The sequence below is a fragment of the Parasteatoda tepidariorum genome, chromosome 1 (genome assembly GCF_982258835.1).
Source record: "Parasteatoda tepidariorum strain Cologne lab strain chromosome 1, Ptep-v5.0, whole genome shotgun sequence".
In the NCBI taxonomy this organism is placed as follows: domain Eukaryota; kingdom Metazoa; phylum Arthropoda; class Arachnida; order Araneae; family Theridiidae; genus Parasteatoda; species Parasteatoda tepidariorum.
Window position 1 is genome coordinate 52,556,220 of NC_141755.1, and position 13,046 is coordinate 52,569,265.

Below are 13,046 nucleotides of genomic sequence, written 5' to 3' on the forward strand. Positions count from 1 at the left end.
AATTGTTTAACATTTAATCTTCATGGCATATTTCAATGAATTAGATAAAGATTTCATAAATAATGAAAAACTTACAAAATTATGTTTTTAAGTGGATTAAAGAGGAGAAAATAATTTTGTTTTTGTATGACCTGAAGTGAAAAACGTACGTGGCATCAAATTCGAATGACTTTAGGACAGAGAGAATTTGTTGTAGGGCCTTTGGTTTTGTTTTAGTTCTGATAAAAATTAAGTTATTTTTTTCCCTTTTATTCACTTGAAAAACACAGTTCTTAACATTTCTAATGTATTAATTTCTTATTTTAGTTTTGTGTCTGTTTAATTTGCTTTGGTCGTAAATTACACAAAATAGAGTTTGATGATATATATTCTTTTTGTCAGTAAAATGTTGATAAATGTTTATTGTGGGTAATAATACAATAATAATATGCTAGACAATAATGCAAATTCAAAACTTTAGTAACCTAATGAGTGAAGCTTAAGAAAATAACCTAAAACAATAAAACCTTTGTTGTCATTAGTACAGAGCTTATATTAGTAGTATATTTGTAGCAGTGCACATTTGTAGCATTTAGCTCCTTAGTGTATATTTGTAGCAGTTAGGTAGATATTTGGAAATGTATTATTGCCAGACACAGAGCTAGGTAAAAATGTAAGTTCAAAACTTTATTAACCTAACGAATGAAACTTATTTGCAGAGGAGCTTAAACTTACTTACAGCGGAGAGGAAACTTATTTACAGAGGATTTACAGAGGAGCAGTTGAAATTTAATCATTTTAGCTAGTTGGAAAAAAGTGTGAAGCTATTTGACAAAAAAAAAAGAAAAGAAAAGATAGAAAATGTGTAGTAGTTAGGTAGACAACTGAATTTGCAATATTGCCTGGCACGAAGTCAGGCAATGATATAAATTCAAAACTTTCATAACCTAACAATTGAAACTCAAACGGATATTCTAAAAAAAGTAAAACTTTTATTGTCATTAGTTGAAGAACAGCATTTTAAATTTAACCACTCTAATTAGTTGGAAAAATGTTTGAGACCATTTGGAAAAAAATCTAAAGTACGTTTATAGCAGCTTGGTAGATATTTCCATTTATATCATTGCCTGGCACGGAACTTGAATAAATAGTCCATTAGATTGTCAAAACGCAGTTGGAACTTTGATTGCAAAATCTCACCCTTGTTATAGAGAGAGTTATTTGATAGAGAAGTTAATAAAAGCGTAGGGAGAAAGATAGGTTAACAATATTTCGATAAAATATAATGGTTTTGCATATTGCCTAATACTTTAATTGTATTTGATTTTATTATTATGAACTTTGGTTTCATTTTGCAATATCAATATACTCACTTCCTGTTTCATCCAATTCTAGTTGAACATTTTCAAGTAGATTCATTTCTTCTTCTAATTGAGCTTCATCAAACTAAAATAGAAAAAAGACGAAAGTAGTAAACAGACACATTTTGTTGTCGATAAACTAATTAAATGATGGTTTTGAAATTAATAGCACTTGTTTCAATTGTTGCTTTTGTGGCGATTTTCTCGATTATGAAAAAAACAGCTTGAATTTTGAAAAAAAATTCATTAAAATGTTTTTTTTATTTGTAATTTAAGTTATTCCTTAAAGTGGACCTAATTCATATTAATTATATTATACTCGTTATCTTCTACACTGCGCAAAATATTGTAAAATCATGACAATTACCTATAGCACTTTAAACATATGATACATAAAATACAAAAGTCCTTTTACAAAGTACCCTGAAAATGACGAGTTTATTTTTCTAAAGAGTTCAGGCAACCACTCATTATTTTTTTTTATTTCCGTTTCGCAGAACGAATTTAAGTGGATTTTTCTTTTAAGTATTCATTTTAAAAGTATTCTTTTTCAAAGAAGAAGTACTATTTTTAAGGAATTGGAAGAAAACATTTATTATTATTTTGTTAACTATTTAAGGGTTTTATGCGATTATTAAATATTTGTTAAAAATGTCTCGAATAATAAATATTATAATTGTATATCATGATAGTCAACAAAATGCAAAATTTTTTCGAGGTATACAAGTTATTTCAAATAAGTTGATCCTAGATTAATCAGGATTGTTGGGAAATGTCTCTTCCCGATTAAGTGAGTATCCCAATTAATAGAATTCATGCAAATTTCGCTTTTAAAAAAATTTAAAGTATTGAAGAAAATGAAAAAAAAAATTTATACAATAAAATAGCAATGATTTTATTAATACTTAAAGAAAAGAAAGAACCTAAATTTTAATGTTATATTTAGGTTTAAAACTACTTGTAATACGATAAAGAAAAAAAAAGAAAGGTAGTTTACTGTTTTTTGATGAAAGAAATAAAGATAGAATTGTGAAAGTACTTGTAATACGATACAGAAAAAGAAAATAGAAGGGTAGTTTACTGTTTTTTGATGGAAGAAATAAAGGAAGAATTGTGAAGGTAGTGGTTATCTCAGATTATACTCTAGCCATTTTCTTTTGAGGGAGGTGGTTTTTCGGTTTATGAAGAGTCAACAGTATTAATTCATTTAGTTCGTTCCCGGGCTGTGGCTGAAAGGCAGTAGAGTGGCTAAGACCCAGGAGAATGCTTTAGTGCGGAAAAATTGCGTATTGTAATAAGAATAAAAACGTCATAAAAGTTTGTAAAAAATTTTAAGATCTTCCTTTTGCCCATTTCACTGAAAATCAATAAAAACTTGAAAATTTGTTTAATTTGTCTAAAGCTTTTGAAATAAACTCACTTTAGTTTTTTTAAATTTTTTTATGGCTTTCAGAACCTAAATAAGTTAAATTCTGATCAATGATTTAATTTTTGGTTTATCTTAAGCAATTTTATTCGGTAAGCTACAGAATTATGTTTAACAAGAAATCTTTGAAAATCACTGTAAATATCATACCACACAAAAACATTGGATAGTTGAACGGGTAGTTTATAGATGGAGCTGGACATGCAACCACGTTCATTATTAGTTCCTGAATTTGGGCATGTCTTTCATGATCTTTAAGTCGAACTTTTGTTGATTGTGCGCAAGACCACACTGATAAGAAATTCGATTAATACTCCAGGTGAGCAATCGAGTCTTTAAAGTTGGAGGAACTTAAATTGTTTACTGGAAGAAAAAGATTTTAAATACGAATTTATCTGTAGACTGCTTTTTTTTGGATAATAAGGTAAAACAATCAAATTGTTAAAGTTTGAATTAAGGAGTTTGTTGAATTAAATAATTAATTTTCTATGCATGGAATCAACAGTATAAAAAAGAAATCCACTGTCAAGAGCGATAGCTTTAAGGTAAAGGAACTCTTCGTTGAGGTTGTTATTAGTCGAACAAATTTCAAAATCACGATAAGGGTTCTAAGGACAGCTAATTTTCGATTAAAGAGATGAAATGAAAGGTTATAAGGAGGAATGAAATTGCGAATGGTTTCTGATTAATAGTAGTGAGCAATTAAACACAATTACGAGCAATAAAAATATCTGAGAAAGGTAAAGTTTTTGCTCAAACGTGAATTGAATGAAAGGTTCAATATGATCGTGATGTATTATACTTCAATAGTATTAATTTTATTTTAAATTAATGTTTGAATAAAAAACAACAAGTGCTTAATCTATTTTAATAGTAACGTAAAGATAAGCTGCTATCTAGCGATAATAAAAAAGAAAAAAAGGACCAAGGAAATTTGCAAGTCGTTTGATTGTATATTATAACCGGCATTAAACTTTCGAACCAATTCTGAGCTGACTACAATTGACCTTGTAATTTTGAACTCAACTCAGAAAACGAGAGAATTCCTAGATCCCACATCGGGACAGACTAACCTTCATGGAAGACGTTTTGATAAAACCAACCCGCATTAGCGTTACATGGAACCATGTAATCTCCTATGGTTAGCCTAACGGTAAGGGAATTCGAACCCATGATCCGTCTACCACTGAGGATATTTTACGTCGGCAATAAGGTCGATGAGAGTCAGAAACAGAATTCGTAACAACCAGACACAGCTGGTTTTGAAACACCACTCATTGGGAGGCAAAAACTCTATCCCCTAAGCCAGCGCGACTGTTCATCGCTTGTTTGTGCGAATAAAATGAAAGAAGAAGACAAAATAATACATCCCGTTATTGAAGTTCCAACGTCAAGCGCATCACTGTAAAAATATTTCTCACGAATCCCGAAAATACCGCTCTCAACGTATTTTGTTTTAAGGCATAATACGTAAGACATAATACGAATATTTAAAATATTTTCTTGTTTTTCAGTCCGTTTGATAGAGTGGTTTTTAAAGTTCTTATTATGTTTCGTTAATTATACTGTTCTAATTTTGTATTAACTTCAACATAAAACATACATTCCAAGTCAAATTTTAAAGTTACTTGGGGAAATATTGACATCTTACCCAATTTACGTCAAAATATAGAACTAGGTCATAAGGAGATTAAGAACACTAAACGATAATTAAGCAAGTTCGCGTTTCTTATTTAATCGTTAAGTACCTGTACTATATGCTCACAAATGCTTAATTAGAACAATCTCAAAAGATTTTAATTCTTTAACAAAGCTGACTAATTTTTTTTTAATTGCGGAGACCATGCAATCAACAACTTTTTCTGGAAGTTATTGACTAGAAATAGTATCTTTTCATCAAAAACATAAACACTAACATAAACATAAACACCACAGACGCCAACCTCTGTGGCTTATCATAAATTTCTTCATTGAAGAACTTTTTTTCAGGTGAGCTTATTATCCAGTATTACTAAACAATATCTTTTTAGTTGGGTAAGTTGCACTAAATTTAAGAACTAGTTTTTAGACAATTTCTACAGGTATAAAAACAAAAATTTTTTCTACACTTTAATATTAAGAAACAACAATACAATACTTCGACTAAAGATTTACTTGAATAGCGAGTTAATGGTTAATTATGTTTAAATATCAACTCTTCTAAACATTATCATGTAACCCACTTATAACTATGATAGCAAACAGAAGATAGAATTAGACATAATCATCCAATAAAAGGAGAAAGGAAAGTGTTTGTAGCACAACAAATAGTACAAGCGCTTGAAATAATTTACATAGATGGATTTATGGTCCAGTGCTTTATAACCAGCAGGGACATGTTATCTGTTAGAAGTGGTTATGTAAACAAGTCTCGTGAAAAGGCCTGTTGTGTATCATATTTTAGTTATTTCAGCTACTAAAACTTTAGAACCCTCATCCCGTCTTTATCAATTTATGCAGGCAAGTTTAAAACGTGCTTTGTAGTTTCAGGAACTGTGTGTTTAGTATTATGTTTCAGGAATGCAAAACTGAATAAACTATGATATGGGGTATTCTATGTCGCATATGTGCTTTGATTTTTAATACAATTTCAATTTCCTTATTAAACATTTTACAAAAGATATAATCTAGTTGTTATAGAAAGTATTTATTGTTTTCTGCAATTGTCAATAATAGAGAACGAGATAGGGAAGATGGGGGCCAGTTAGGACATGGGGTTAAAGTGAACATCTGAATAAACTTTTTCATTTATTGATCAAACCTCCATTGTTAGATGTCGTAAATTGGAAACACTTGTGTTCAATTTCATGTGCAGTTGATAATGGATAATCACGCTGCGAATACTTTAGGAGAAAATTGTAAAAGAAGAGTTTTTAAGGTACAAAATAGGAACAAACTAGTAGACTAAAATAACTTTTTTTGTATAAATAAAAGAGTGCGTCTTATAAAATTATAATTCTAAGAAATATTGAGTATATCTTTCAAAATGGAAATAAACAATCAAGTCGTTTAAAATGGAAATGAACTATCAAGTTTTAATTTTAAAAAAATACTAAGTAAGTTCAAAATGTTGATTACACTGTTAAAATAGGTTTCTCAAAATTGGGCATAAAATGTTTCAAAATAACTTCCAAACAAATGATAGTCGATTTTGAAAACCCCATGTTTTCAAACTGCAACAGCATATACTCAAATTTTAAGCAAAATGCATAGTCTCAAAATTTAAGTGGAAGAAGCAATGTGTGAGAAAGATATTCGTTGGCTGCTGGCTGGTATCAAACCAAGGGACCTTCCGTTATTGTACCCCAGATCAGACAAATTTTGGAAGCTTTATATAGTAGCCGCTGCAATAGCACATCACGACATACTAATTTCTTTGCAATTTCAATGGCAAAAAGATAGGCAATCAGGAAACTATGGATGTAATAACTTAGTTGAGAGATCGATAATTTTAATTTCACTTTTTGTTTGTTTCGCTACATCTGAAAAACAACCGAATTGAATGTATGTCACTGTGTTTCATTGCGGTGACTACATTTCAAAGCTTCCTAACTCCCCCTAGACTAGAGTGTACAACTAGAGTGGTTAGAGGAGGGGTTTCCAACTTACATGGGGCCGGGGGCCGCATTTGAAAACACCAGTCAAATGGCGGGCAGCAGCTTCAACAAAATTTTATATTGAACTCTTTTGTGTTTGAAGGAACATTAAATATTACTGTCAGATTTTTATCAAATTGTACAAAACAAAAGTATTGAGTTAAAAATTAAAATAAGAAGTAGATTTTTGAAAATATTTAATTGCATGTTAAAAAATTCTGGCTACAATAACTTTAATGTATGTATTAATAATTTGATATCTGTTGCTTATTAATTGTTTAAGTTATAAAACTTAAAAGTATTTAAAACTCATATAGATTTCCTACGAAAATTGTCCGCAAAAAACTACAACTAATATATTTTGGTTCGCGGGCCATAAAAAAAACTTCGCTGGCTAGATGCGGCCCGCGGTCCGCCAGTTGGCAACCACTGGGTTAGAGCATCCCACTGCGAACCCAATAGTCCTTAGTTCGAAACCTGTCAGCTGCAAGGGAACATCCTTCTATCATATATCTTTCTCTGCATAACTTTTGAGATTATGCATTTCGCTATGAAATGCATTTTGCTAAGGATATGCTGTTTCAATTTTGAATACATGGGGTTTTTTAATTCGACTATAATTTTTGTCAAAGCTATTTTGACACATTTTTGTTTAATTTTGAAAAACCCTTTTTGCAGTAAGGTAAACTTTTTTTTTCATTGCCCATACCAGTTTTCCACGCTCCCTTATCTAAAGTTATTATAAGAATTACAATTGTCCCAATTTTACTTTCGTTCCTTACTCTACAGTCTCTATCCAAATTATTCGACGCACTATAATGTTCTATGTAAAATATTAATAATTAGGTGATATTATACAGCATTATTGTTTTCACGCAGCAGAAACTGGTTTGCATTTGTTTACGTTCGTGTATCAATTGGGGTTAACATTGTCATGCAATACGTTAAAAATAAATACAAATATGAAGTATATAAAAAATTTCCGGAATAAAAATCCATTACATGTATGCTTAAATATAAAAGTATTGCATATACACTTAAGCAAAACATTCAATTATTAAAACAATACAGTACGTCTAATAATTTGGTCTAATTATTATAGATAATATACTAATATTATACCTGATATAATAAATATTCTATATTTATGCAATATATCGTCGAAATTATATTGTATATCGTCTAATTTAACCAATTGATACACGAACATTAACAAGTACCATCCGGTTTCTGTCGAGAAGAAACAATAAAGCTGTGTACACTTCACCAATTCTTAATTATTAGGTGATACACCTAATAATTAAGATTTTACTAAGAATCTTATAGCGCGTCTATTAATTTGTCCAAGGGACTGTATAATAAATGGTCTTAATGCATTTATGCACACGGTAAATCGAAATTCATAAATAACTGGTTAAAATCGTCTGATTTTACTGTTTTATGCATGAAAAGAGTACAAGAGCAATGTCCGGTTCTTGCACTAATCGAAGCAGTTATATTGTCTACAGTCAAAGATGCAACTACATAAAAGAAAAGAAAAATTTGACTACCTCAATTTTGCACCACGCTTAGCATTTTTTTTTATCAACTCGTAATTAATAAAAAATCCTTATTTAACTTTTGTGTTAAAAATACTCCAATTGATATTAATTTCACACAAAAAATTTTCGTGCAATACTTAAATTGATTTGATTAAATGTGAATTTTTACTCAATCGGGTCTGTTTGCTTGTTTGTATTTTATCTCTAAGGGTTCTATGTATGGACACTAATATTATAAAATATAATTTCGAAAAATTTATTATGATAGACAATAATTTAATATTTAACCACGTTGTCTTAAGCGCCTTGATGAAATTCGGTGTGAAATTTACAATTCCACGTTATTTTGCAAATGGTACAAAATTACAATTCACTATTAAGACATAAGCAGATAAATGAGCTTATTTGTTTCTATCTTCTCTTCGAATTGCCGACGAGCAATTGAATCAATTCTTGTTACAATTTGAACGCCCAAATGAAACTCGTATTTTCATCTCGAGACTTGGATGTGTGAAGCCTTTGAATAGCTGCGGTTATTGTCTTGGAGAGATGAAATTCTCAGAGACAAAACGTTTCCTGGGAACAACGAACTCGTAATTTTGCCGTGCTGAGATTGTTATTTCAAATCAATACCTTCATAAGATTTGTGTATAAATAACTCTGACTCACGGAGCTTTCAGAATAAATCATTTTATTCTGATGTATACAGTCTGTTTAGTTTGAAATAAAAATATATAAAAAAGGAAATTTCATAAATTCTCGAATAAACAAATTATAATACTCTAATTTTTTTCATTCAACTAAAAATTATATCACATGAAAAACTTGAAAATTGATAGAAGAAAAAAGAAAACGGGAAAACAAACTTAATTTTAGTACAATCTTATTAAAGTAAAAGATTGTGAGTTAATGTGAGTTGGGTAAATGTTAATGCATTAAGAAAATAAATTTTTTTAAGAAAATTTAAGAAATTATTACTGCTTGAATAAAAAGAAAATCATAAAGTAAAAGATTTTGTCTAAACTAAAATATCAAATTATAGTTCTTTCAGGAATTTTTCTACTTATTTTGTTAGGTTTTTCAAGTATTCTGTGTTATGAAAATAAAAAAAAATAATAATCTCCACTGAAAAGTTGTAATGTGTTAAGTCGGAGTTTATTTTGTGTTTTATGTAATATGTTAAGTCTAATTTTTTGCCGGCTATCTTTCTTAATTATGATCAAAATTGTCTCACTTAGTATATATATTAATTCTAATAAAGCTCACTTTAAATAAAAGTAAAATAAAAAGTTTTATAAAAAAGCGCACTTTTCCTGACCATAATTTTTAATTTAAAGTAAAATAACTCGTAATACATTTTTCAATTTTAAGTAAATTTCACAGTACAAATCATTACATATCTTAGAACACAATGACTACTTGTAGTAATTTTGGGCCTATCTACTATGCAAATTACATGGCGTATGGAAATAAAGAGTGTTATATAAAAGTACACTTTTCCTTACCATTCTTTTTTTATTTAAAGTAAAATAATTCGTAATACATTTTTCAATTTTAAGTAAGTTTCACCGTAAAAATCAGTACATATCTTGAAACACAATTACTAGCTGTAGTATTTTTGGGTCTATCTACTATGCAAATTATATGGCATATGGAAATAAAGAATTTTTTAAAAAAGCGCACTTTTCCTTACCATTTTTTTTACTTAAATTAAAATAACTCGTAATACGTTTTTCAATTTTAAGTAACTTTCACCGTACAAATCAGTACATATCTTCGAACACAATCACTAATTGCAGTAATTTTGGGTCTATCTACTATGCAAATTACATGGGGTATGAAAATAAGAAGTTTTATATAAAAGTGCACTTTTCCTTACCATTCTTTCCTTATTTAAATTAAAATAACTCATAATACATTTTTCAATTTTAAGTAAGTTTCACCTTACAAATCAGTACATATCTTCGAACACAATTACTAGTTGTAGTATTTTTGTGTCAATCTACTGAGCAAATTATGCGGCAAATGGAAAATAAATAAATCGTAACTAATATCCAATTCATCCCCTTGTCCCAATAAGAGACCTATTTCATGACCTATTGCATAAATACCTGTCAGAAAAAAAACCACGTCTTTCAAACGAATGGTCATTGAATAATATATACACGTCTAGAGTCCTTGTATGTTCTAAGCCTACTTTTACGATTTATCAACGTTTTCTGATGCATTACCAACTACCATTCCCACGAGCTTTTATGACCAAAATAGGCTAGAAAGAGCTTTTGGAAAGAAAATAGAAGCGGCTATTTTGTCACCCTTTTCTCAAAATAAGCATTGACTAGTAAACTTATGAATGTTTCATCAGATGCGGGGGTGTTTAGTGCTCTTCGAATACTTCCGATGGGCATTCTGTCTTTCTTCAACCCCACTGGGGGGCTTGTTGTATCGAGTAGCCATTAATATTTGAGTATAAAAGAGTTGTTTTCAACACTCTGAGAGTCATGAAACCAATGTTGTTAGCTGTTCTTTAGAATTCAAGAGGAAATTTGTTGTACATTCAATAAATTGTGAAGCGTGTCTATAAAAGCTTCTGACAAATTGAAAATGAGTTCTGACTTCTTTAGAAATCTAGCGATATTTTCCTTCCTGGAAAAAAATATTATCTATCTTTATATATGATATTTGCGTAATTATTTTTAGTTTTTTGCTATTAAATATTTTGTTTGTTTCAGAAACAAAATTAACAAAGTTAACAAAATTAAGTTTTATGTAAAGAGTATAATTAGTAATTATTTTTATATAAATGGTATAATTAATAATTTCCCACGTATTACTGATTGAAAATTAAAGATAGCAAATTTAAAACACTTATTCATTGCATTTTTTTCTTCAATTTTAACGTCAAATCAATATATTTAATGAGGTTATATTGAGTTCCTGAAATTTCCTTCAAAAAAGGAAATTTAACCTATATTTGAATTTGTGCTAATTAGATATTAAAGCAATTAAAAAAACACATAACTTATGCAATAACTTCAAATAAAATCTTAATTTAATACCTTACTATTAAAATTTTTAGCATTAAAGATAAAACAATACACACCTTTAAGAATTAAATAAGATAAAGTGTTGAACTACATACGATCATTGAAAATTAATGATGAAAAAAGCGTTTCTTTTAAAGATGTATTTAAATTTCTCAATACTGTTTAATTAGTAATTTAATATTTTAGAATTTTTTAATTTATATAACCCTGATTAATTTCAAGAAAATATTTTTTTTACGGAATTATTTTCTTTTTAAAATTTCAAAATAATAAAGTGAACTTAAATAATGTATCACGTTATTCCAAACAAAATCACTTAAATTAATTGTTTCAATATCAAACTTTTATTCAGCATTAACCCCAATAAAATATTAAATGACATAATTTTTTTTCCAAAAGTAGAATTTTAATCACCATTAAGTAATTTGTTCTATCTCTCTAATATTTATTCAAACGGCAGAAGCTTTTAATTACTTATCAATTCTCCTTTTTTTTTCAAAAGAAAAAAGCATTATGAAATAAAGTGAAAACTGTTTCAATATTAATCTACAATCAATTCTACATATTTGCTTTTAATTAGAAGCTTGCACGATTTTATTTGAAACTTTTTTTTTAAATCAAGACTGATTTTAACTTGATAATTGCAATAACTAAAATTCAGCATTTTTACATTCTTATTGAAGTTTTCAAAAAAGATTCCAATTTGTAAATGAATTTTAAAAAATTTAAGAAAAATTTATGATTTTCTAAGTTTCTTGACTGCATATGAATAAATTTACTCGTGTGTTTTAAATTCAATTCATACTTACTTAATTTTGATGCCTTTTCTGCAACGCAACTATTTACTAAAGAAGTCAAACAATTTGTCATCATTAAATATTTATTCAAAAATTTTTTTTATAAAAGTTATCAAATATGTATTTTAACAAAGTACTCTACGTATTATTTTCATGCAGTTTCGTATTCAGGGGTTACGGAAATTATTAAGGTACTTGTAATTAAAAAATTAAAGAAACTAACTCTTATCAACAATAAATATTGCAGATGATGCAGTTAAAATCAGAATTTGGGTTAACAATAAAAAAATTAATACAAAAAAGCAGAAATATATATTGCACCATTAACAATTCCCTGATAATCTTGAGTTATCTCGGGTTCGGATATGTAGCAATTACATATCCTGCCGAGTCACCTTGAGTTTTGAGTAAATTTGTATGAGTTTTATATATTAATATCCCAGTGGCATTCATTGCTATTTGCTATTTTCCACTCAAATTCTGCATGTTTTATTTTAAAATTTTCTTCGTATTGATTGCTGACCTGTTGCCATATCTCAGATCCTCTATAGTAATTTTGATTTTTAATGTACGTACGAGCTACGTCCTACAGGTGGTCCTTGTGAAACTGGAGTTCCTCTCAGAGACTCTAATTTGGTGACGGATTATGTCCATCGTCTGCTCAGTATTAGTCTGGACTACGAATATCAAAGAATAAAGTTATTCGGGCGGTCAAACTTCACCTCCTGAGGGAATACGAGATTTCTCTAGGAGAGGGATTAAAAAATAAATGCTTTGTCTCCTGAAAAAAATTCGACTCAACTTTTACAAACATCACACTGGCAACTTTGACCGTAAATAGTACATTCCAAATAAAGAAATGGACTTCAACTCATTGCCACTAAAAAAAGTAGCATTTGTTAAAAAATGATGGAACATTCAGATGAAAATCGAACATTTCCATTAATTTGTAATCCTTTTGAAATGAGTGGCCTCATACAAAGTGCAGTGCCCTAGGCAAGGGTTAAAACCAATAAATTATCTTCTTTTTCTGTATAACATCTAAAAACCGGTAGCCTCCTGCGAATAACTGAACCCGCCTTTTTAAAAGCGTAAAGCTGCAAGCTACAAAATACAGGATTTGAACAATGCCATTCATTAAGGTTAATGGGAAAAATTTCTTTCTGTAACATTTTTTCAGCGTTTTATTTTTACTAAATAGGTGGGCAATACGAATTATGATTTAAAAACACAGACTTTCTAAACAGATAAACTACTAAA

The 13,046-nt window shown here is 29.0% G+C and overlaps 1 protein-coding gene across 1 annotated transcript in view; it reads right to left on the minus strand.

Moving 5' to 3' along the window:
* The window catches only part of LOC107447456 (corticotropin-releasing hormone-binding protein), a 75,294-nt gene that overhangs the window by 25,248 nt on the left and 37,000 nt on the right, over positions 1-13,046 (minus strand). Inside the window, exon 2 of the mRNA XM_016062376.4 lies at positions 1,353-1,425. Coding sequence (XP_015917862.2) covers positions 1,353-1,425 — 73 coding nt within the window. The remainder of the gene's footprint in view (positions 1-1,352; positions 1,426-13,046) is intronic.